Consider the following 24,811-nt stretch of genomic DNA (forward strand, 5'->3'; position numbering starts at 1 on the left):
CCAAGCTCTGTATCTATGTTCATTTCAATGGAATGTGTTTGGGTTATGTGCTCTGTTCAAGGAGTTTTCCCGCGGATCATCAGAAGCCGTTAGGAGCACCTGGGATTGTGAGCTTGGGAAGATTCTACGAGGGGAGGGATCTCATTTGTACCGAGGGTTTTTAGTTTGCATTTGGCACACTTTTTTCATTCTCAGCTTTCTTTGTGATCCTGCATACTATTCTTTAATAAATCAGATATCTTTGTGATCCTGCTCATGAGTCTGATGGTGTTCTACAATAGGCAATCATTACACATTCACCAGGAGGTGTAGTTTCTCTTTTGCTCTGAAGACCTCTATAGCTTTTAAACAGTTATAATCCAAATGTGTTTTATAAAGTGGAGTTTGGATGGATCCACTTGAGGCTATGAGCTTGATTTTTCATCCTTGGCACCCAGTGCTCTACTCACAAGGTGCCTGCAGGTTTCCTCACGAGGAGTTGCCTTCCAGAGCACAAGTAGGCAATCTCTTCAGTTTTTCCTTGTCCAGAGAAACTCCACTGGTCCAGGCTCACCACCTGATTGCAGTTCTCCACCTCAATATCATCTCCACTCTTTAGAGATGAGTCAGTCTGCCATTTTTCCTCCACCTGGAAGCCCCCATTTCAGTTTCTGATTGAAAATTCAGGGAAAAATCCAGCTTCCGGGCTATAGATATTTATGTCCATTTTCAGAGTTCTGCTTTTTTATAGTCCTATGGGACTGCAGTATAATTGTGTACTGAAATTATCAGATAAAACATAAAATCTCACAGACACCATAAACTCATGAGCTATCTATTATTATAACCAGCTAGCAAAGTTAGGCAGAGCTCTTTCTAAAAGATACTCAACCTCTACATTAGAATAAAGAAAAAGCAAGGCCAGAGCTGCCTTTCCATTAGAAAACTCCCTTTTATCTGTAAATTAGAATAGTATCGTATATTAATGCACAGCAGTTTTTAAAAGATGTATCCTAAGTGATCTCACCAACACACTTTCAATTTCTAACTATTTAGTAAACCAGTATGAATCAACCTTGAGATAAAAATTGAAGGAATTGTTTGATTAAAGTTTGCTATTTGAGATTCAATTTGAAGAAAATATTTGTCCATAAGCTAAAATGGGGCATCAAAATGTCTAGAACTGCTGTTTTTGGCAAGAAAGAATGAAATAGGGATGGTAGAAAGCCATTTATCTTGCCAGTTTTCAAAGATTTTACCACGATTTAGAAATATTCTTCCTGCACCTCTTATTTACCGCAGAGATAGCCAGAATTAGGAATACATAATACTGTAGCCTTGAAACTGAGCCTAGGTTGTGCTGGATCAGGGTTCCCCAAAGTGGTCAATATCAACCCCCTAAGGTTGATGGGACTACCCAAGGGTTCAATGAATGTCTGGAGATTAAAACTGGGTCAAGAAATGTCTGGGGGTCAATAGGTGGTCGATAAATGATAGGTCAATTGGGGTCAATTAATCTTTTGGGGTCTCTATATCGCTCCACGCCAGCTTCCTGGGTGAGATGGCTAGCAGCAAGATAGTGTTACCCAGGGTTTGATGGTCAGCTAAGAGCAGCCTTGACTCTTATCAGCTGTGTTGTTACTGGCCTCATTTACCAGCGTGCTTTGCATTGTGTGTCTGTGACCTTCCATCCTCCCCTCTCTCTCATCTTCCCTACCCTGGGAAGGATATACATATCCGAAGTATTCCTGTTCACCTCCTGTACTGAGCATACTCCTCCACCTCACCAATCTCCAACCAAGTACCAGTGCCCTTGTTGACGCTCATCAGATGCATCCTTTCCATTAATATCAAGTTTCAGTGAAAAGGGTATATTAAATCTTGTATTTTTCATATTTTAAATATTACCTATTTTTACGAAGTCATTGTTGTACTATTAAAGTAGAATTTATTGAATTATTTTCATATAATAAATGTTTGGGGGTCAATGGACAATTTGAAACTTCATGGCGTTGATGAGCTGAAGAGTTTGTGGACCCTATGCTAGATCAATGAAGAAAGTGCCCTGATCAGAGTTAACTTAAAAAAGGAAAAAGGCTTACCAGTTTGGCTCCTTACCATCGGAAGTATTTGATAATGTCAGGGTTGTGGTTTGCCAATATAATTAGTAGCAGCAGGAGATGGAAGCTGGCAGAATGAGATACAATGCCACAGAGAAAGAGGTGAGCACATGAAGTGGCATTTGTAGTCTGGCTATCTCCATTCTTAAAAACAGTAGATGTTTGGGGCCAGCACCTTAGTATTAAAATTGTCTCCCATTCATTCATTGTCAAGCAGCTTAAACTAATTGTGCAAGACGAAATAAGGTTTGACCAGAACGCATACTGGAGTGGTCAACAATGAGCCAATCTTCACATTACAGAGATTTGATCTGAACTCCTATCTAAGTTGGCAGAACAAGCATGAAAGTGCAACATTACAATAACAAACGAAGAGTGAAGTTAAAGGTTGCAGCATGCTATATTAAAAAGCTGAGAGCCCAGAAAAGCCATGAAGTCCATACTGGATATTGTTTGAGTCTTATAAATGAACAGATCCTCCACAATATGAAATACATCACATGTGAGTTGTACAGATTGTGTGGAAAGCAAGGTTACTTTTTTCTCGTACTGTGAAGTTATAACCACTAGAACCAAATTAATTCCAGAAACATTTCTAATGACAAATTAGGCATTTTTATACAAACTGTCCATGTACTGATCACAGTCATATTTCATATTATTTGTTGCTGAATTCAGTATCTGAACTAGCACTAGTGCTGATTAATCAAATAGTTTTAATTCAACTGTATAAACATATGCTGAGCAGCATTCATACATTTCTTCCAACCAGGAAGAAATATTGGAAACAGTAATTTGAAAGATTAGGATTATAAAATTATCTTCCAGCATCCCTCTTAGAAATAAGTAACATGGAAATGGCTGATGTTTTGCTTCCTTCATCTAAAGAATACACTTTAAGATGATTAGGTAACATCCTCAGAAGCTAAAATAGTCTCAATTTCTAGCTCTGTCCCACAGATTTCTTAATAAAGATGAGCTTTCCAAAAACTTGAGAACCAGTTTAACTGTTCAGTTAGAGTTGATCAGCTGTAGTTCTATACAGGAATTTAATTGCTTTGTAAAATGTTACATGTAGAGGATTATATTACATGTGCAAGGTGATACTAGAGAGTAGGGAATATAGAATGGATAGAGAGGTAAATAAAATTTCAGATTTTTCTGTAACACAATTCAAGTTTATTCCATTCATTCCCGCAACACAAACACTGTATCATTTAGCAGTCTGATGTCTATGAACCATGATAATGATAAACCAAACTGTGTCGAAATAGTTACATTGTGGAAAAAAGTCAAATATCAAAATGCACAAAGCACTATTTTTTCCCCATCACTGGGTAGAAAGATATGATTGTTTTCCCATTTATAAAATATAAGACTGTTCAGTTGAAAATTCTGCATGCAACACTGGAATTGCTGAACTAGGACATTCTATTCTTACCAGCTTCTTCTACTGATCAATTAATCTACTTAGTACTGTACTGAAGAACAAAAATTAAGTTATGAAAACAATGCCATAACAAAGAGGAGCAGAAAGTTTTAAAATGTCAAATCATCTTAAGCAGAAAACAGAAGGGAAGTAGACTGATACTGGACTGGATTTCTTGACTGTTAACTACTGCTGATGTCTCCCTTAAATGGGGGTTGGGATGAGATACTTCAAAGGTTTTCACCATGAGCTAATATCATCAGATACCGCAACAACTTTAGGATATAAATATCACATCTTAGTACACAGAAAATAAAATAAAAATCCAGAGTTAGCCCGATTTCTTAATTGATTAGCAGAGAAGGGGCAAATGTATATTTAATAATCCTAGACAAATAATTATAAGATAGTTGTTAAGAGCTATTCACTGGAATCTACCTATAGATGTGCAAGGAAAAAAAAGAGGAAAAAAATTGTGGGGGAAAAAGGCAGGCAGGAAGAGGCACAAATGCTCCAACATATCTGATCAAAAGCAAAAAATAAAGAGGACGGAAGAGACATTTGAACAAATGAATGACAATCAGAATTTATGCTTTACTAGAAAAGAACGGTAACATTTCATGTCCCTTCAGGGCAGATTTCAAATAGGCCATGCTGATTGTGACAAAATATGTTTAATTTTAAAATTAATCTCAAATTCAATTTACTGGATTAATATCTTTCAGTTTACCATAGCACAAAAAGGTGAATATGTGTGTGATTATGCAGGCTGTGCATGCTAAGATTATTTTTATATCATATTTCTGCACCAATACAAAAATATATTACATAGTTCTACTTTTAAAACAACCTTTGGAGAATAAAGTTTATTCCCCCATGGATGCTGAATATCTGATCTGAATGTAACAGATGACATCTGTGATAATAAGGGACAAATAAGATACAATTTAAGATGCAATATTAACATTGCTTAAGGAGACCACTTTCCCAATTTCTTTTTCTTGGGCGCTATAGTAAATAAATACATTTAATTGTGAAATGTTTTCAAAACTGAAAAGCTACATTCAGTGCATGAAATGTGCTAGACACCAGAACTTCCTAGATGACAGTCAACATTGTACTGCACACCTTGTTCCAAAACCAAGAACATTTTTACTGGGTAGTTTTTAATATTATGTTACAAAATGTATTGACATTTTTCAATAAGAATATCCAAATGCTATTTGACCTGGCATCCCCCAATCAAGATTTTAGCATATTACAAATCCTTATCCATGAATGTTCCTAAAGCACTACACTGAAGACTGTGAAATAACTTGTATAAACCAGAATCTATTACTGGGCAGTAAATGCAACCTGTCACTGTTTCCCTTCTGAACAGGACCATTTTATCTACTGTACATAATTTTGATTATTGTCAGATACAATGGTTTAATAGTAAATCAAATCCCCTTTCAAAGATACATGCATTTAACAAAATTAACATGGCAAGGATGATGCTAAGAGAATGGAAGCTTCTGCCTTCTTTAAAACGATGAAATTAATTTTTTATTAGGATATTTTGAATCTAAATCATGAAGGCAAAGCTACCATCTTTTAGCACCAACAGATCTGGAACAGTCACTTTGTTCCAGTGTATTTTATAATGTGCTGAGGGAGGACACTCTGATTAGAAGCTTTTAAGAAGCTCTATTCCAGTAGTAATTAGTTTGCATCTTGGATGGTAGAAAACCCATGATTTTAATCATTCCTTCAGCACCTCTGCTGGAGATGTAACCCTTCTTATATTATTTGTTCCTTGTTAATAATGGCATTAAATTATTAAATGCTGGGACATTATAAGCAAAACCCTTCAGCATTACACAACCTATTTAAGGCACAGGGACAGAACTAGAGAAGCTATCCCACTGCCTTGCTTGGTTAAGTGTCAATATAACAGTGCTGGGCTGCTAATTGCTTTTACATGTTAGAAAATAAAGAACAGAGTTTCCATTTTACAAACTTTCAGCATGTCATTTACAAGCTACATTTCAGACATTTCTTCTCCCCTTCCACAGCATAAGTTCAATTTTGCTAGAAATGGGGAAAATTGTTCAGGGTAAAAAGTCCTAAGGAGACACCAATTATATGTATTTCTACTCTCCAAACATGTTCTGTTTTTAATAGAGGTACCTAACTAGACTGATTTACTGTGGTTTTTTCCTCCCTCTCCAATATTTAGCTGAAGAAGCTGGAAGATACAAAGAGTGATAGACAGGCAGCAGTGTGAGGCCACAGGAGAGACATTAGATCTCAGTCCATCCATCACTGAAGAAGAGCTTTGATTGCCTGATTGTCAGTGGCTTCAAAGGCAGTAAGTCCATCTGGCCCTTTCACAGTCTTATCAGCACCCTGTAAAAAGATAAGAACTGTCACTTTAGAAAAAACAGCCTTCTTTGTTCTCCAAGTGGTCATCATGCAGTCAGGCTGCAAGCTCTTTCAGTTTCTAGAAGTCATCCAAATGCTACTGAGCACAGGTAAAAAATCATGAAAGCTTAGGTATATGCCACTATACATACACTTCTGCCTCTACTGGTAAAAACATTACAACTTATTAAAGTATTAATGCACACCAATATTTTAAGATACTTTTAATTATCTAAAAATCAAATTGCTAATTACTATCTAGATAAAACCACAACTGACAAAATACAGTAAATATAAAATCAACAGTTTAATATATAATGATATTAAAAAGTAAGTACACCCCATTGTGTAATTTAAATAAACATCAATGCAAATTTTGCATGTGGAAAAACTGAGTACATCCTTAAATTTATCACTACCTCGAATATTTAAAATTAGAATCAAGTGTACCAGTTCAGGTGCAAATGATTAGAACATTGTTAGAGAGCATCTGAGAAGAACCTGTCTTACTGAAACCTCAATTAGCTTGATTGCTCTTTGTTAATGAAGTGTGTGGTACCACCATGCCCAGATCGAAAGAGCTGTACGAGGCCTTTAGAAAGAATTATAACTGCCTGTGAGTCTGGGAAGGGATTTAAAAAGATTGCCAAACAACTGGATGTCAATCATTCCAATGTCCAGAAGATCACCTACTAGTGAAGAATATTTCAAACAACTGCCAATTTGCCCAGACCAGGCAGTTCCAGCAAGTTCAGCCTGAGAGAACAACAGAAGATCTGAAAGAAGTCTCTAAAACCCCAGAATTTCATCACATGACCCACAGGTAGCTTCTGCCACTATTGATGTCAAGGTGCAGGAAAACTTTGCTGTCCAGAAAGAACATCAGGATGAAACTAAAGTTTGTTCATGAACACCTACACTGTGTGCACAATTATTAGGCAACTGAGTATTTTGACCATATCATCATTTTTATGCATATTTTCCACCTCCAAGCTGTATAAACCTGAATGCTTATTGGATATAAGCATATCAGGTGATGTGTATTTGTGTAATGAGGGAGGGTGTGGCCTAAGGAGATCAACACCCTATATCAAGGTGTGCATAATTATTAGGCAGCTTCTTTTCCTCAGGCAAAATGGGCCAAAAAAGAGATTTAACTGACTCTGAAAAGTCAAAAATTGTAAAAAGTCTTTCAGAGGGATGCAGCACTCTTGAAATTGCTAAGATATTGGGGTGTGACCACAGAACCATCAAACGTTTTGTTGAAAATAGTCAACAGGGTCGCAAGAAACGTGTTGAGAAAAAAAGACGCAAATTTACTGCCAAAAATTTGAGAAGAATCAAACGTGAAGCTATCAGGAACCCATTATCCTCCAGTGCTGTCATATTTCAGAACTGCAACCTACCTGGAGTGCCCAGAAGTACAAGGTGTTCAGTGCTCAGAGACATGGCCAAGGTAAGAAAGGCTGAAACTCAACCACCACTGAACAAGACACATAAGTTGAAACGGCAAGACTGGGCTAAGAAGTATCTGAAGACAGATTTTTCAAAGGTTTTATGGACTGATGAGAATGACTCTTGACGGACCAGATGGATGGGCCAGTGGCTGGATCAGTAACAGGTACAGAGCTCCTCTTTGACTCAGATGCCAGCAAGATGGAGGTGGGGTACTGGTATGGGCTGGTATGATTAAAGATGAACTAGTTGGACCTTTTCAGGTTGAAGATGGACTCAAAATCAACTCCCAAACCTACTGCCAGTTTTTAGAAGACACTTTCTTCAAGCAGTGGTACAGGAAAAAGTCTGCATCTTTCAAGAAGACCATGATGTTTATGCAGGACAACGCTCCATCGCATGCATCCAAGTATTCCACTGCGTGGCTAGCCAGTAAAGGCCTCAAAGATGAAAGAATAATGACATGGCCCCCTTCCTCACCTGACCTAAACCCTATTGAGAACTTGTGGGCCCTTCTCAAACAGGAGATTTACGGTGAAGGAAAACAGTACACCCCTCTGAACAGTGTCTGGGAGGCTGTGGTTGCTGCTGCATAAAAAGTTGATCGTCAACAGATCAAGAAACTGACAGACTCCATGAATGGAAGGCTTATGACTGTTATTGCAAAGAAGGGTGGCTATATTGGTTGCTGATTTTTTGTTTGAAATGTCAGAAATGTTTATTTGTAAATTTTGAGTTGTTCGTTTATTATTCTCACTTTAACAGATGAAAATAAACAAGTGAGATGGGGGAATTTCGTTTTTCATTTAGTTGCATTATAATTCTGCACACTAATAGTTGCCCAATAATTGTGCACACACAGATATGCTCCTAAGAAAGCCAAAACCTCACTTTTACTTTCTTAAATATTCAGATTTGAGGTTTATTAACATTTTGGATTGACCGAGAGCACTGTAGTTGTTCAATGATGAAATTCATCCTCAAAAATACAACTTGCCTAATAATTGTGCACACAGTGTAGATAAAGACCAGGATTTCTGGAACAACATGGTCTGGACAGACAAGGCAAAGACAGAATTATCTGGCCACAGTACCAGAAGACACGTTTGGTGATAGACAGCATTTCACCAGAAGAACTTGATGCCAACTGTAAAGCATGTTGGTAGAAATGTTATGGTTTGGGGCTTTGTTGCATCACGGCTTGGGCAGCTCACCATCATAGAATCCACTATGACTTCTTCACTGTATCAGAGGGTGCCTGAGGATAGAATGTGAGACATTCTATCAGAAGACTAAAGCTTAACTGAAAGTTGACCTTGCAATACGACAACAACCTTCAACATTCCAGTAAACCCATCAAGGAATGGCTGGAAAAAAAAAATGGAGAGTTTTGGAATGGCCAACTCGAAGCCTGGATCGAAAGCCCATTAAGATGCTGTGGGGTGATTTGAAACAGCTGTGCTGTTTGAAACCCCTCAAACATCACACAGCTGAAGATTCTGCATGGAAGAGTGGGAAAAAATTCCTCCTAGTCAGTGTCAAAGACTAGTAGACAGTTACAAGAAATACTTATTTGAGGTTGTTTTTGTCAAAGGGTTTAGTACCAAGTATTAGAGCCAAAGGGGTACATACTTCTTCCACAGAAGGAAATGGCATATATGTTAATTTTTTGTTGAATAAATGATTGCAAGGTTAATTTTTCAGTTTTTTTGTTCAATTAATCACTTTTATCTTTATATACCATTTGAATGAAGATAAAATATTTCTATGTCCTCATGTTAAAAAAGAAAAAAAACTTTACATGGGGGGTACTTATTTTTCCACATGACTGTAGGTTGCCCACCTGCCTGCTGTTCTCATATAATACTAGTGACATAATCCATCTCTGGCTAAACCGTAAATACACAAGTTTTATTATTTATCTTGCATGAACCAGGAGCCACTGTAGTTGAAAAGATAAATATATGAAAAATGTATCTCTATGTTGAAGAAAGGAAAGAGAAAAGAGCAATGGAATGTGAATGACACTGACCTCTACGCTGACAAAGCACTTTGGGAGCTCTTTATAAAATCAGACTTGTAAATCATTCCATTTACACCCACGTGCAAATACACACATACTTGAAAAGGTCAAGTTCTTCAGCAGTTCATAAATACTAGGTATTTTTGAAAGACAGCCAGAACTGTAAGATTTTTTAATAAACCTCTTGGTAAAACTCACCATGCTCAACACTAGGCCATAAATCCTATAAATACACTGAGCTAAATCTTGATGGGCTTTTCTATGAGTTGGATGAGGCGAAGGAACCACTCATCCATTGCTTAGTCCAGTTAAGGGTTATGAATGCAGGGTCCTGGTTCATATGGTAGAAATTAGAAAATTAAACCAGTAACAGGACATTACAAATACCAGTCAAACGACATATATTCCCAGTAGTTCTCACACTAATTACTACTAAGAAAAAAGACTGTTGGCATTAGGAATGTTTGGCCCTCAGAAGAGAAGACAAGAGGGGAGATATAACAGTAATTTTGTAATACCTAAACTCTCCACTTGGTGAGGCGCCAATTTTGGTGGCCCTCCCTTCATACTGATGTACTATGTCACATCATGCCATGTCTGTGCCCAAGAAAAGAGAAGGGGGGGACGGGGGACTGCAAGGACTTTTACATCCTGTAGCCTCCCCCAAGGCTCCATGGAAGGAAATAGCCATGGATTTCATTGTGGATTTACCTGAGAGTAAAAACAAGACTGTAATTTGGACTGTCATTGATTTGTTTTCCAAGCAGGCTCATTTTATACCTTGTACTAAAATCCCAACTGCTCAGCAATTAGCCAAGCTGTTTCTCACGCATATCTATAAAATTCACGGGTGTCCCACGCGTGTAATTTCTGACAGAAACATCCAATTTACTTCCAAATTTTGGCGCGCATTTTTGAAATTAATTGGTGTCCAGCAATCCCTCAGCTCGTCGAGCCATCCGGCCACAGACAGAGCGACTGAACAAGCTCAGTTGTCTCTAGAACAATTCTTACGCTGCTACATTAGCTTCCAACAGGATGACTGGGTGGACCTCCTGCCTTTTGCTGAGGTTGCTTATAATAATGCAGTTCACCAAAGCACTGGGTTTTCCCCTTTTCATATTGTTTATGGCCAGGACTTCGTTCCGATACCTGAACTTCCATTGCAACCCATGCCTGACTCCTCCATAGCTGACTGGGCTGCACAGATTGCCACTAATTGGCCAGTCATCTGCCAGGCATTAGATCACACCCATGAAACTCAGAAAAAATTTGCTGACCGTCACAGACACCCAGAGTGGAAATTTAAAGTGGGCAATCTTGTTTATCTCTCTACCAAATTTTTACGCTCCCAACAACCCTCAAAGAAGCTTGCTCCCAAGTTTGTTGGACCTTTCCCCATCACAAAAGTTATTAATCCTGTGACTGTTCAATTGCAATTACCCCCCACCCTAAAAAGGCTTCACCCTGTTTTTCATTGCAGCTTGCTTAAACCTGCACCAGACAGTTCTAAGTGGCACCAGCCTGCAGCAACCCCTCCACCCATCATGGTCGATGGCCATCAGCATTTTGAAGTTAAAGACATTCTGGACTCTCATTTTTTTTGCAAATCTTTACAGTACTTAATTCAATGGAAGCATTTTCCAGATCCTGAGTGGGTTAATGCATGTCATGTTAATGCTCCTCTTTTAACCAAAAAGATTCATGCTAAGTATCCTTCTAAGCCCTCTCCTTCCTAGCCTCATTGCTTCATTTATTTGATATTTGATTAATTTTTTTAGTCTTTCTTGGGGGGGCGTTATGTCAGATTCCCCGATTAAAGGTTTCACAGAAACCCTTATTGGAGCATCTCCCATCATTTCCTTCTCCCCTGTTGCCAGATGGGAGGGGTGTGTGAAGTTGGAGTGTGAAGTGGTTTATTATGGCTATGGAGCACATCAAAGACACGGGGTTGAGATATGCCAGGAGTACCATCTGGATGGGAGGGGGAGTGACATGGTTTCCTGGGAAAGGGGACTAACTAAGGGAATGTAGTTTTAAGTTAGGTTTGAGCGGGAAATCTTTATTCGAGCTTGCCTTCTGTAATGTTCATTACGCTTCATTAAAACAGTTAAAGGAATACCAGCCTCCTGACTGTGATTGTGTGAATGCTCGAATGATCAGGTGCTGACAGTCATGCAAAATAACACCAAGACCTATTTGCTATCACTCCAGGGAATGTGACATGAAATAATAGATTTAAATTACATGAGGACAGGTACTGACTGTTAGGAAAAAAAAAGTAACAGCAGTTAAGACAGTGGAACAAAATACTGAGACACATGGTGGGATCCCCTTCATTGGATGTGTTCAAACTGAGAATGGACAACCATCTGTCTGGATGATTTGATTTAGATTCTATATTAAACAGCAGATTGGGCTTGATGACTTAAATGGCCCCTTCCAATTATTTACTTTAAAGTAAGATTTTTTAAAATAATGTTGCTGGAAGGAATCTAGATTATTACACTCTTAAACACTAAATGTTACCAAGCATCATGGGTGGGAAGTCCTGTAGATCCTCTACAGGCAATAAAACTGAAATCAATGAACACTTTTCTGTTTGGCTGGTGTTATTAACATCATTATTATTAAAAAAAATAGCTATTTGTAGTACACATTATTAAAATGGGGACAACCCTGAGAACCAGCATGGTCTATCCAAGTAATTGTAGCTTGGAAGAACTTAGATTCAAGTACAACAATATATCCTTAAAATTGGAGATGAACTAAGACAGAGTCATCACAGTGCTTGTTATGAAGGTCGACTAGAGAACAAGTTTGAAAAGGGAGATTCTTTTAATTAATTATTAATTAACTGATTTTGAAATTCCTCCTAATACTATGACTATGCCATTTACTATTAGAAGAAAAGTCTATCAAAAATCTGACAACGATATTGTCAGGAAGCTTCCAGGAAATAAAAGATTTTGGGGTTTTTTATAGCATGTTAGTTAGTATTATTTTGATCATTTTTACTATCCCTCTCAGAAGAAGGTAAGGAAAAACCACTTCTATATTGCTGCCAAGAAAACTATATGGATGCATCCATGAAGTCACCAGGAGTCAAGCTCAACTTGAAAGAGACTTTACCTTTAAAGTGGCATATGAAATATTTGACCAAATTTTTTTATCTGTGAAATGTTATTCTTTGGAAAAGCTAAAACCATGCTTGCTCTAGTGCTATAAATGTCTACCTTATTGTGCTTTCAGAAGAGATATTAATTTAAAAGCAGTCTAAAGAATATGAGATAGAAACAAGGAGCAATATCCACCTTAGACTCTGAATAACCATTCACAGCATAAACTCTGCTCATACTCTGCTAAATTAGCCAAATAATTTTAGAATAAAATAACTACACTGAACATTATGTTACATGTACAATAGCTCAAGCCAATGACTAAGACAAAGAGGATTCTAAAGACCAAATCTTGCCATTCCCAAACATTTCAGAAGCTCTGCATTTCGTTAAATGCTTTCTTCTTTCCTTTCTCATTCTTCTTCTTTGGTCTATGCACAGGGTTCTGAATTTCTTTCTGGTATCTATTACATATTAGGCATCCTTAAAACTTCTGACAAAAACATCCTGAAAAATCAGATTTATCAAGTTGATACAACTGTCAGAATGATACTATCACACATTCTCACCTTTGACAGAAGTAACTTAACACAGGACACATGGTCTTCATAAACTGCTGAAAGAAGTGGAGTGATACTGTGCTTATCTGGAGCCTATAGAAAGAAAAAACAAAATTGGAAAAAAGCAACCCAAGCTATTTACTTGGTACAGTAAATTAACTCCTCTTAATAAGGCTCAAGTTGCATTAAGAACAAAGTTGCAGAGCTACCTCACACAGAATGCAGAAATCACATTATTGGCAGATTATAATTTGCTAAAATGCAAGTCGACAATGATACCATGAAGCAGCAAGCAGAAATAGTTTTTATCTCCACGAAAGCATCTTTATCTACAGTATTTACTTAAAATATAGGTCAGGATATTGCTACAGGAGGATTGACAAAGGTTCCTCTTGCCACAAATATTCTCTATGCCCACAGAAAGCCTTCAATTTGTTTCAAGGCTGGCTTGGGCTAAGTAATTTAAATGGGAATTTGGCAGAGGGAGGGGGAATTGCAGGGAAAAAAAATCAACAGACAGGGGAAGGACAAGGACCCTCTTCCCTAATATGGCTCTTCTCCCATATTAAAAGTAATCATTAGGAGTATGAACAAGAGGACGTTTTGAACTCAAAACAAAACTCACTGTTTTTCAGGAATTCTACTGAACTGTTCCTGATGGACTGTGGTTTGACAAAACCAAAACTCAGAAGATTTTAGTTGTTCTAGATTTTGGACAAGACATAATTTTGGAAAAATCTTAAGGGGCTAGTGCAGTAAGACTGGAATGCCTCAATCCCCTGCTCATGGTTTCTTTACCAGCCCAGTTCTTAGTTCTTTTTGTAAGGCTTGGGGAGATGGACAGGCAGGCGATGCCCTGCTTGAAGCTGAGGACACTTGTGGCAACTGTATTATACATCCCACTTCATGCATTTAAAACTTAAGTCAAATAGAGAATTTTATCCAAGACTGAATGATTTTATTCAACATACATTAATATCAGCTCCCTTTAGCAGAAGAAACTCCAGGATCTCAAGCTGTCCACAATCTGCTGCGTAGTGAAGAGGTTTTCTCCCACCTTCCAATGTTCGGTTAACATCTTCACCCTTTAGAATTAAGAAAGGTTAATAATCTTTTGGTAAAAGATAACTTTTACTTCCAACAGTCATAATAGGGAGGTCAGTAAGTCAAATATCCTAAAGCAAAGCAGTCCACAGTAGGCAAATACAAAACATTCCATGCTCAAACTATTCTGATTCTGGAATGGCTGTGTTCTGATATTTTGTCAAGGTAAAGTAGGGACATTTTGTTTGGACACATTTTGACTAGTCTTTAAACCCCTCCACCCCACCCCCACCCGTTTTGTCCCTCCAGATATAGGAATGAAAAGGAGTTATTTAAGCACATGTTTAGAAATAGGAAGAGAACCATTTCAGGCATAATGGTAAGTGAATCAACTACTGTTCTTAAATTTTCTTCTCTGGGTTAGAGTTTATATGATATAATTTTGTTGTTCCTGAATATTCTGCACATGTTGCATTTTATTTTTTAGATAGACTGCAAAATGCTAAAGTGTGACTATCCTGATCAACTTTCAGACTGCCAAATACAGAACATATACAGTATGTAAACATGTACAATAAGAATCCTCAATCCAATCCAGTAGATAAGTACATTTTTGCTTTCATTATGTTATGCTGTGTTAAAATGAATCCATTTGTTGGGTTCACAGATGCAGGCGCTGTGAAAAGCATGCTTAACTGTTATTTCCAATGTTTGCTACCCAAATATTTTTTAGAATAATCCTCAGGGCCAATTTTGCTCTAGGCATAGTCTAGACAGGATTCACCATGGGCTATCACCTCACATTCCTTTGTGCACTAGGGAATTGCTTTGAATTGCCATTGTTCCCTATAGCAGAACAGACACAGTGTTTCAATTTTTGCCCCATCAGAACACCGAATACTTGAAATATTTGAAATTTTGTTCCACTGGAACATAGACCAAATTAAACATTCTCATGGAATATTTTCAATGGGCTGTTTAGTTCCAAGCATATACAAAGTGGTAGTCAAAACCTGAACATATAATTTAATTTAGATTATACTGCAATATAAACATGCAAAACAATCATTTATATCGAGAATCAAATTTAGAATAATTTAAATAATTAGTCACAATGTAGATTGTTTTCTATCCCTTTTACTCATCTATAAATCCTTTCAATTTCTCAATCTTCATGTCTGCTATTTAGATTCAGACTCTTAGTTTTCTTATTCATCTGTTCATACCCTAAAGGTTTATCATTACGAGGACCTCTGAAGTATGTAGTTCTTAGCCTAGTATTCATATTTTAGTGTTGACCTCAGAAGAGCTCTTTCACCTTATACCTGTGTAGATTTCAGCTATGTAGCCATTACTGAGAATTCTGGGGTCAAAGACACTGTCTGGATATACTTTCTTCAAGGAAAAAAAAAGTCTTTTACAAAGTCTCAAAATTTTAAATGAAGTAGGCTTATGAATATAAGAACCTGGCTCTGGCAGACAGTAGGTCCATCTAGCCCTGCATCCTAATGGTCGTAAGGGCTGACCAGGTTTTTCTGTGAAATGCACAAAGGCATAAAACCCGTTGTTTCACCAAACAGTGTTTAGTGGCATAAGATCCTGAAATAAGTAGCCATTAATAGATTTTCTACATGAAACTTACTCCTTACTTCTTGGTGGTCTTATAAACAAGCTAGCATATGTACTCTAAATTGTACATACAGTGACATACAAAAAACTAAAACAGTTGTGCATACTCATAGCTTTTTATATAAATTCTTAAGGATGAAATAATTTGAATATTTAAAGATTTTAGTATTTTCATGTTAAATGCCCTCTTAGAACTCCACTCTTAAGCAATGTGCACTTTACAGGAACATAGCAATTAACTTCCTTACAACATACTTTTCAGCATGCTCCTTCATTAACAGAGGACAGAACTAAAACTTATCGAAGCAGTAATACTGATTACTTTTTTCTTGGCTCAAAGTTCTAGAACTGATAAACATACCTTTTTTATAGGAATTCAAAGGATTACTGATAATGCAGATATTCTGCTTCACATCCCAAATAACACCCTTGATAAAGTCTAATCATTTAAATTCTTCTGTTCATTTGCCATCTCAAATTGTAATGGGGAATTAAATGTTTGTCTTAATCCATTCAATGCACTGTAGGATCAATCCATTTAAAAAGCACAATGAGTAAATGAAGTGATAAATCATTTAATTGTGCAACAGTAAGTTTATAATTTAAAATGCTTATTACTTTTCCTTGTGATTATTAAACCAAGCCAGATATCTTTGCTTTTGACTCTGCCTTCTGCATTTCCCTATTGTTCCAGTAAATTATTTTCTGAAAACTAAATTCAGTCAAACTATTACAGAATACTCATCAGTACTAATGCCTTAATCCCTTGAGGCTGCTATAGGCATATTTTTTAGTGTGATGACACCCATGCCTACCCAAAAAGCAATACAAAAATCTACCTTCATTTACTTTCTCTCATTCAACCCATTTAGAGGCTCTTCTAAAATCAGTATTAACCCTTCCTTTCACACAACAACACAGTATGCAATAAGAAAAAATTGTTTCAGAAGCACATACACACAAAATCAAATAGAAGTAACTAGATTTAATTTTGAATTATTATTTTGATACAAAAGTATAGTTTAAAAAGGCTTTTAAAAATGGCAAGGATGGGATGCCATACATAATGCAACCATAATCATCTTATTTGCCCAAACCCCAAAATTCTATGGTCTTAAAGACAAAGATATAGGGAGGGGAATGTTCATCTAACTGGGTGGTCTTTGCATTGTCATAGTATTTATTTTATAGTATATAATTACATAAAGTACAGCTCTTAGAAAAGGGCATTTGGAGGAGAACTGGGATGCTTGGAGAAAAGTATTGCAAAAAGCACCAGGTACAACTGAACAAGAGATCAGCAAAGCTACATATTAAGAGCCAACACCACTAAGTAAAACTTGAGAAGGCCTCTTCTAACATAATGTATCACAATGAATCTCACTGAGACCAGCAAACAGCACCAAAAGGACATAACTACATATCAAGAGGCATGAGATTCCTCTTCAGCTTGGACTTTTAATATCCATTTGAACACACTGGGTAAAGTCGTATGACAATTTGAGGTACTGTATCATCAATATGCTGATGACATCCAACTTTATATCACCTCCTCAGGAGGTAAGGGAGATGCTGTTAATGTCCTGTTCCAGTGCTTCGAGTCTGTAAGTGTCTGGATGGGAGAGAACAGACCAAGCTAAACCCTAGTAAGATGGAGTTACTGTTTATACACTGGGGTTCTCTATCAATTCCAGCACTATCTCTGGAAGGGGAAGGCACTCTCTCTGAAAGAGCAGGTTTGCAATCTGGGAGTCTTCTTGGACAAACAACTCCAGCTAGAAAAACCGCACACGGAGGCTACGGCTAGGGCACCTTTGCCCAGCTTCAGCTGGTGCACCAATTACTCCCTTACAGGTAGTCCTCGCTTAAGGACCACAATTGGGACTGGCAACTCCATTGCTAAGCAATGAGGTTGTTAAGCGAGACATCATGTGACTGTGACAGACTTACCTCACTTCTGCTGCAGTCGTTAAGTGAGACATAACGATTGTGACTTATGATTTCACCGTGGGCTTCTCCACTGACTGCTTATCGGAAGCTGGGAGTGAACATGTTCCCGAAACTTAATTACATGACCATGGGGATGCTGCAACAGTCATTAAGTGTGAGGACTGGTTGTAAAGTTACTTTTTCAGCGCCATTGTAACTTCAAACAGTCACCAAGCAAAGCAGCTGTTAAGCGAGGACTAGCTATATCTGATGCAGGAGGACCTAGCGGCAATGATTCATGCCCTCATCACCACCCAATTGGATTACTGCAATGTACTTTGCATAAGGCTGCCCTTGAAGAAAATTTGGAAATTACAACTAGTTTAGAATGCAGCGGTCTGTGTTCTTATCAACTCACAATGCTGGGAACATATAACACCAATTCTGTGGGCTGTCCACTGGTTACTGATAGGTTTGTGAGTACAATTTAAGGTTCTGGCATTAACCTATAAATCCCTTCGTGAGTATCTACGGTATTGCCTTCTCCCAACTACATAAGGCCAACCTGTCCTATCTTCTAGGAACAGCCACTTGCGATTCCACGCTTTTAGAGAGTAAGGAGAGCTGAGACTAAATGGCACTGCTGTGGAATTTCCCACTGGAGATCAGAATCAACCCCCTCATCCCCGCCCTACAGACCTTTAGAAAGCTATTAAAAACAGAATTATTCTGGAGAGCCTTTTCATGATCTTGCCATCTTAATATTTTTTATTACTTTTATTATTTCACTTTCTTTTATTAATTGCCATTTACATTGGCATTAGAGCCAGTCTGGTGTAGTGATTAAGGCATTAGGCAAGAAACCGGGAGACTGAGTTCTAGTCCTGCCTGGGTGTCCTTGGGCCACTCACTTTCTCTCAGTCCTAGGAAGGAGGCAATGGCAAACCACTTCTGAAAAACCTTGCCAAGAAAACTGCAGGGACTTGTCTAGGCAGTCTCTGAGAATCAGACACAATTGAATGAATAATAAGAAATCATTGGCCTCATGCAAAATAGTTTAAATTATCATTTTGCTGTATTTACTGTAAGCCGCTGAGTCATTTGAACACAAAGGGATATAAAACCAATAAATAATATAATAATTCACATATATGTCAGCTTATTGTTTCTTTATGGCACTGAAGCATTTTTCCTCTTTTCTCCTTACTCTTCTTTCCTTGTTTGTCATGTCTTTTTAGGACCTTTCTTAAAACTGATCAGAGCCACTTTAGGAAACAATAAATCTCTGAAAAGCAAAATACAGTTTTAAATAAAAACTATTAAAATATAGGAAGATATTTATTTTATTATTCAAATTTAATTACCACCCATCTCCCCCAAAAGAGGGACTCTGTGCAGTTTACAATAAAATCAAACTCCAATCAGAAATGTTAAAATCTCATAAAACCTGACCCATTACAATTATTATAAAATGCAATAAATAAATGTAAAATCCAAGACGGTGTAAAATTCCAAGCTGGTGGGAGGGCCTCTAGGGTGCGAGCCACCCCCAAGAATGGTTACCCACTTTCCCACCCCAGGTGAGACAGCAGAACCAAGATACGTACTGTTCTGCCAGAGAAATAGTTCTATAGAACTCACATAAATATATGATAGTTACAAGAAGTCTTGAAAATATACCCTGAAGTTCATACTCCTTCTCAGGGCAAATCATTCTATGCTAAAGCATTCTAAAGGCTGTCCACCTGTATATGAATCACTAAAAGCAGCCCATTCATCTAAGTAATTGATTCTGCTGTGTACTGTCTTACAACATTAAGTTTCTCCTACCATTCAACCCAAATTTATCATTTTGTAAACCCTATAGATCTAGCTATTGTTCACTCAGGGAGCAAAGAACAAACCTTTATCTTCCTCTGTATGACAGGACTTCAAGTATTTGAAGAATGCTATCAAATCCTAATTCTGTCTTCTCTTTTCCAGGTGTTCATACTCCATAAGAAAAGTTGAGTATGCTGCTGACTGTCATTTTAATTTTCTTCAGACCAACTTCTTTATGTTCTCTTTAATGTCTACACCTGGGCAGAGATTTAGGTATAGAGAATTACATTAGGAAATCTGCTCCCTGTGAGCTGGTTAACTCATCTAACCATGTAAAATGTAGCTGCAGAAAAGTAAAGCATATATAATAAGTAGTCAAACTTTTCAACATATTTACACTGTCAGAACTCAATAGAAATAAATTTCAGTGTACTGCTTTAGGCAAGTATCCCAACTATTTTGCCATTTTGTTTTATAACACCTATGCATCTGTAAGGCAAAGTCCATTCCATATTATCAGTTCCATTCCTTTAGGCAATTTGGGGGAAAAGTAGAGCGCATTAACTTTTTAAGGCTGCATCTGACTATCTCAAGATAAAAAAGGCCCCTAGTTGACCATTTAACAGTGAGACTGCCACTTTTGCACAAACCTCTGGAACATGGTGTTGTAACAAATGAATCTAGTATTATAATTACATGGCTGAAGATGCACATACCATCACTCATATTGATAATATTTTATGGTATATAAAACTGCAGTACTCATTCCAATACCTACTGCACCAGATATTTTCTGTATCGTTAAGTAACATGTGCTTTTTCCATCTTCTTAGATAAGAGAAGTACTCCAATTACATACATAACAAAATTTGTGTTTAATTAAACAAAACTACAAAAGTAAGATAAAATCCTCCTGTTATTTCTGTATGTTATTTTTGTTTCTGAGTAATTCTCTCCTCAAATTTTCAATACCCAAGATAATCTTAAATTGGCAAAAACATGCCTAAGAGAGGCAGGGATTTTCAACTCTACTTTTTCTAAGGTAAGACCACCTCCATTTCATCCTACCTAATCAGGGCAATTGTGTATATAGAGCAGAGAATTATTTGTTTGATCCTAACTTCAATGAAGAGAGTTGGACCATAAGGAAGGCTGAGTGCCGAAGAATTGATGCTTTGGAACTGCGGTGCTGGAGAAGAACCTTAAGAGTCCCTTGGACTGCAAAGAGGTCAAATCAGTCAATCCTACAGGAATCAACCCTGAGTGTTCATTGGAAGGACAGATACTGAAGATGAAGCTCAAATACTTTGGCCACCTAATGCAAAGAGAGGACTCACTGGAAAAGACCCTGATGCTGGGAAAGACTGAAGGCAACAGGAGAAGGGGACGGCAGAGGATAAGATGGTTAGATAGCATCATCGATGCATGAATTGGAGTAAACTCCAGGAGACAGTGGAGGACAGGAAGGCCTGGCATGCTATGGTCCATGGGGTCACGAAGAGTCGGACACGACTTAATGATAACTTCAATGAAACATCATTGTCTACCTTCCATTTAAAACACAAAACCTCCCCCTCATCCTCAAATGTTCTAGGTAACCTCTCAATGAACTGCCATTTTGAAGTTCAAAGTACTTTGAACTATCATGTCTTAATAGCTAGAATGATAGCAACTTAACTCACAGATAAAAACTTGGAGTTAGGAAATAATCCAAGGCTAGTCAAAGTTTTGAAGCCACAGGTTGAAAATCAACCTTTCAAAAACTTTTGTAAAACAGAAAACGGCTTTCTGACTCAGCTACATTATTATTCTCAGTACTACTTTAAGCAAATAAAAAAAACTGTGCAGATTGGTTTGGTGACCATAAATAGAAAAGCAACAGTGGAATTCTACTAATATGTTGACTTCTGTCTTTTTACTGAATAGCACATTCCATTCTGCTTCTTCCCCTCCACTAATCATACAGATTTTTGGTTCAATGGAGACTGTAAGAGAAACAGAAAATAAAAATGTTGTTCTGTCACACAGCAAATGCTTTGCCAACTCTTGCTAAAATGGATTAATTTAACCCTTAGCACGCTCTAACTACCCACATTCTCTAAATCAAAATACATGAACTGAAAGTACAGAAATCCCTTTTCTTCTATTCTATTTCTACTTCATCACCTTTAATTCATTAAAGCCACAAAGAAACTTAACAGGAAGCTGGACCTTGGAACAGTCTTTTTCATCTTCCTTACTTTTCTTTTTTCTGGATTCAGTGCAGGGTACATGATTCAAAGACAGATCAGCAGACCAGCATGATTGTAAATGAATTATAATTTAGAACAAGGGTGTGGCTCTTCGCAGCATCAATTAAAAAAATGAGTAGGGATCTAATACTCCTGCCTAAGGCATTACGAGACCAACGAGCAGAACCGGCCTTTGAAGACGCAGGTTAATTACTGGGGGAGCGTGTAAATGACAGCAGACACCCCAACGGAGCCAAAGTGAGAGGGTGGGCGTGGACCGGCCGTCTCCCTGGAGCCGCCCGACCATCTTTCAGGCCGCCTCTCCTCGGGCCTTATTCTGGACGAGCCCCTCGCGCTGAAATCACTGCCAAGATCCAGCCCCGCAGCTGACGTCATCCAAGACCCCCTCGAGCACGGGCAGAGCGGTGGGCCACTAGGAAGGCCTCGCCCACTCACCCGCCCGTGGAGCGGGGGCGGAGAGAAGAGCTTCGGAAGCGCTGGGCGCTCCCAGGCAGGCTCGCGCCTCGCCGCCACTCCTTGTACGAAGAGAAAGCCCCGTCCGGGGGTGGGGGAGTGGAGAGCCCTCCCAGGAGCAAAAGGGACACACTATCCGCAGCCTCGGGCCTTCAAGGGCTCCCTGCCCATCTGCCGGCTTCCCAGTCGGCCTTCTCCCCGCCTTACCTTGGCCACGTAGTCTTTCACTTCGTCCAGGTCGCCGTTCTTGAGGGCCCACATGAACTCCTTGTCGGACATAGCGGCGTCCGCCCTAACCGAGATTCGGAGCGAAAGGCCGCGGCACCGCTCGGGCGAAGGGGCGGGGCTGCAGCGGAAAGGGCGGCGGCGGTTAGGCTGATGCCTCTCGGGGGCGAGGGCGATGGTTACGCCTCCAATAACAGACGCTCTGGGCACGAGGAGGCCGAGAAAAGGGAAACGCGACTAACATTAAGGTGGAGGGGCGGGTGTAATTAAACCGCTTCGTATCGCCACACACCGCTTCCGCTTCCGCTCACCCTTCACTTTTTTCGCCCGCACCCCACGATGAGGCAAGGGCACGCAAGCGCGCATGCGCCAGAAAGTCGCTTCTCTCTCACCCCTTGCTAACCGGGGGCTTCTAGTTGCGGAAGCTAACGGCTTCCGTAGCCTGCGCGGGGCGGAGCGTACGAGTCCCTCAGGGAAACCGGAGCTAGGAAAGAAGCTTTCACGCATGCGCTTTTAGGCCCGGTAGGCTTGAATAAGTTGAAAGAAGCGGTAGCTTAGGAAACGACCTTGGGCATGCGCGCAAGTCCTAGTTCCCAAGTCCTAGTTCCCCTGCGGGACGAAGGTGGTGATGCTGAGTTGGCAGGTTGAGGGTTAATGAGTGTAGCAATCCTTACATCACGCAGCAGGCCAAATATAATCGCTTACAGTCTGGTTTTTAAGGGAGCCTAGGTGTCTACAGCAGTGTTTCTCAACTCTGCTTTTGACTCCCAGAATTCCTCAGCCAGGGAATTCTGGGAGTTGAAGTCCACCCATCTTAAAGTTGCTAAGATTGAGAAACACTAGTCTACAAACATTGTAAATTAGCAGATGTATAAAAAGGGAGAAGTTAGAAACCCAATAGTTATTTTTCTTTTTGGTATTTTAATTGTTAAATTTGCTTTGCTTATCTACCTTTTTCTTTTATTAACATGTAAAAAAATTAAGTTACAATGCAATGGAGATCTTAACATTAAGTAATCAGCTCAAGACCAAAACCTTTACTGTACAACAAATACTTTGATGCAATCTGCAGCAGATTTTTTTTCCCTAATGTTATATTCAATTCTGGATGAAAAAGTCTAACCTCATACTTGTTTGATTGATATCCTGAATTGTAATTAATATGGATAGAATTCTTCTTTTTCTTTGCTTTATTTTCAATAGTCTAAGTTATCTAAACAATGGAGTGTCAGTAATCTTCCCTTAAGACTATATAAATATAATTGTATTGAAACAATATATTGTATTAAGATTTACAACATAATAATAAAGCAAAAAAAGGACTCTAGCAAACTTTAGATGAGCACCTTTAGAAGGTGGGTCCCATTGATTTCAGTGGGTTCTCGCAATCATCAGTAACTTTAGGCTTCAGACTTAATCCTGTTTATTCAGATTTAATTCCACTGAAATCACAAGGACTTACTTCTGAGTAAGTGCACATCCTTCCAAGGGAAGACTTACACATGTTTCTATGAAAATCATATCCATTGATGTCAATATGCTTTTCCCCCTTGATTTGGTCTACTGGTTAAGGTGCTGGGTTAGAAACCAGGAGACTGTGAGTTCTTGTCCTGCCTTAGGCATGAAAGCCGGCTGGTGACCTTGGGCCAGTTCCTCTCTCTCAGCCCAACTCACAGGGCTGTTGTTGTTGTGGGGAAAAGAGGAGGAGGAAGGAGTGTTAGGTATGTTCATCTCCTTGAGTTATTTATAAAAAAATAATAAAGGTGGGATATTAATTAATTAATTCCATTCTTGACTGGTTGGAAATGCAGGCAAGTGATCAATATTTTCTTTATAAAATCCTTTTTCAGCTTCTGAAGTGACAAGTTTGGACTAATTTAAATCTGCAAAAAAAAATCAGATCTAATCATATCTGCTGTGTAAATCTGTGCAGGCTTAGTAAGACCCACCAAAATTAGAAAGATGCCGATTGACTTTATTTGGGTATGTTACTAGATCTTTGCTCAAGTTCATGAAATGATGTGCTTACTTTTAAGTAAACATAGAGTAAACTTTTAATAAAGTTATCCTTAATCACTATTTTTCTGCTTACAGTAAGTGGAAACAACCTGTTTTCAAAATAATGCTAATAAATTGACATTTTAATAAAAAAATATTCTATAATTATGCGGATTTTACATAATTGTCTAATGTCATGTAATCATGTTTAGGGTCGCAATCTTGTGATAACAATCATTAAAAAAAACTTTAATTCATTTAAATGTATGACCTTCCTAGTAAGTGTGTTTGCAGCCTCAATGTTTTATAAGAACTATTTAAGAATATACATAGAAACTTATTTTTAAGTATACATTTTTGTGTGTCAAC

At 38.3% G+C, this 24,811-nt stretch overlaps 1 protein-coding gene across 1 annotated transcript; it reads right to left on the reverse strand.

Annotated features, from left to right (window-relative positions):
* Positions 1-3,255: 3,255 nt before the first annotated feature.
* On the reverse strand, positions 3,256-22,751 carry MTPN (myotrophin). The gene is made up of 4 exons (XM_063309528.1): positions 22,427-22,751; positions 14,063-14,176; positions 13,101-13,184; positions 3,256-5,919 (listed from the first exon to the last, which is right to left on the reverse strand). Exons 1-4 carry the CDS (start codon positions 22,496-22,498, stop codon positions 5,833-5,835), a joined length of 357 nt encoding a protein of 118 aa, XP_063165598.1. The 5' UTR covers positions 22,499-22,751; the 3' UTR covers positions 3,256-5,832.
* Positions 22,752-24,811: the final 2,060 nt, after the last annotated feature.

Source organism: Candoia aspera, chromosome 7 (assembly GCF_035149785.1).
Source record: "Candoia aspera isolate rCanAsp1 chromosome 7, rCanAsp1.hap2, whole genome shotgun sequence".
NCBI classification, from domain to species: Eukaryota; Metazoa; Chordata; class Lepidosauria; order Squamata; family Boidae; genus Candoia; species Candoia aspera.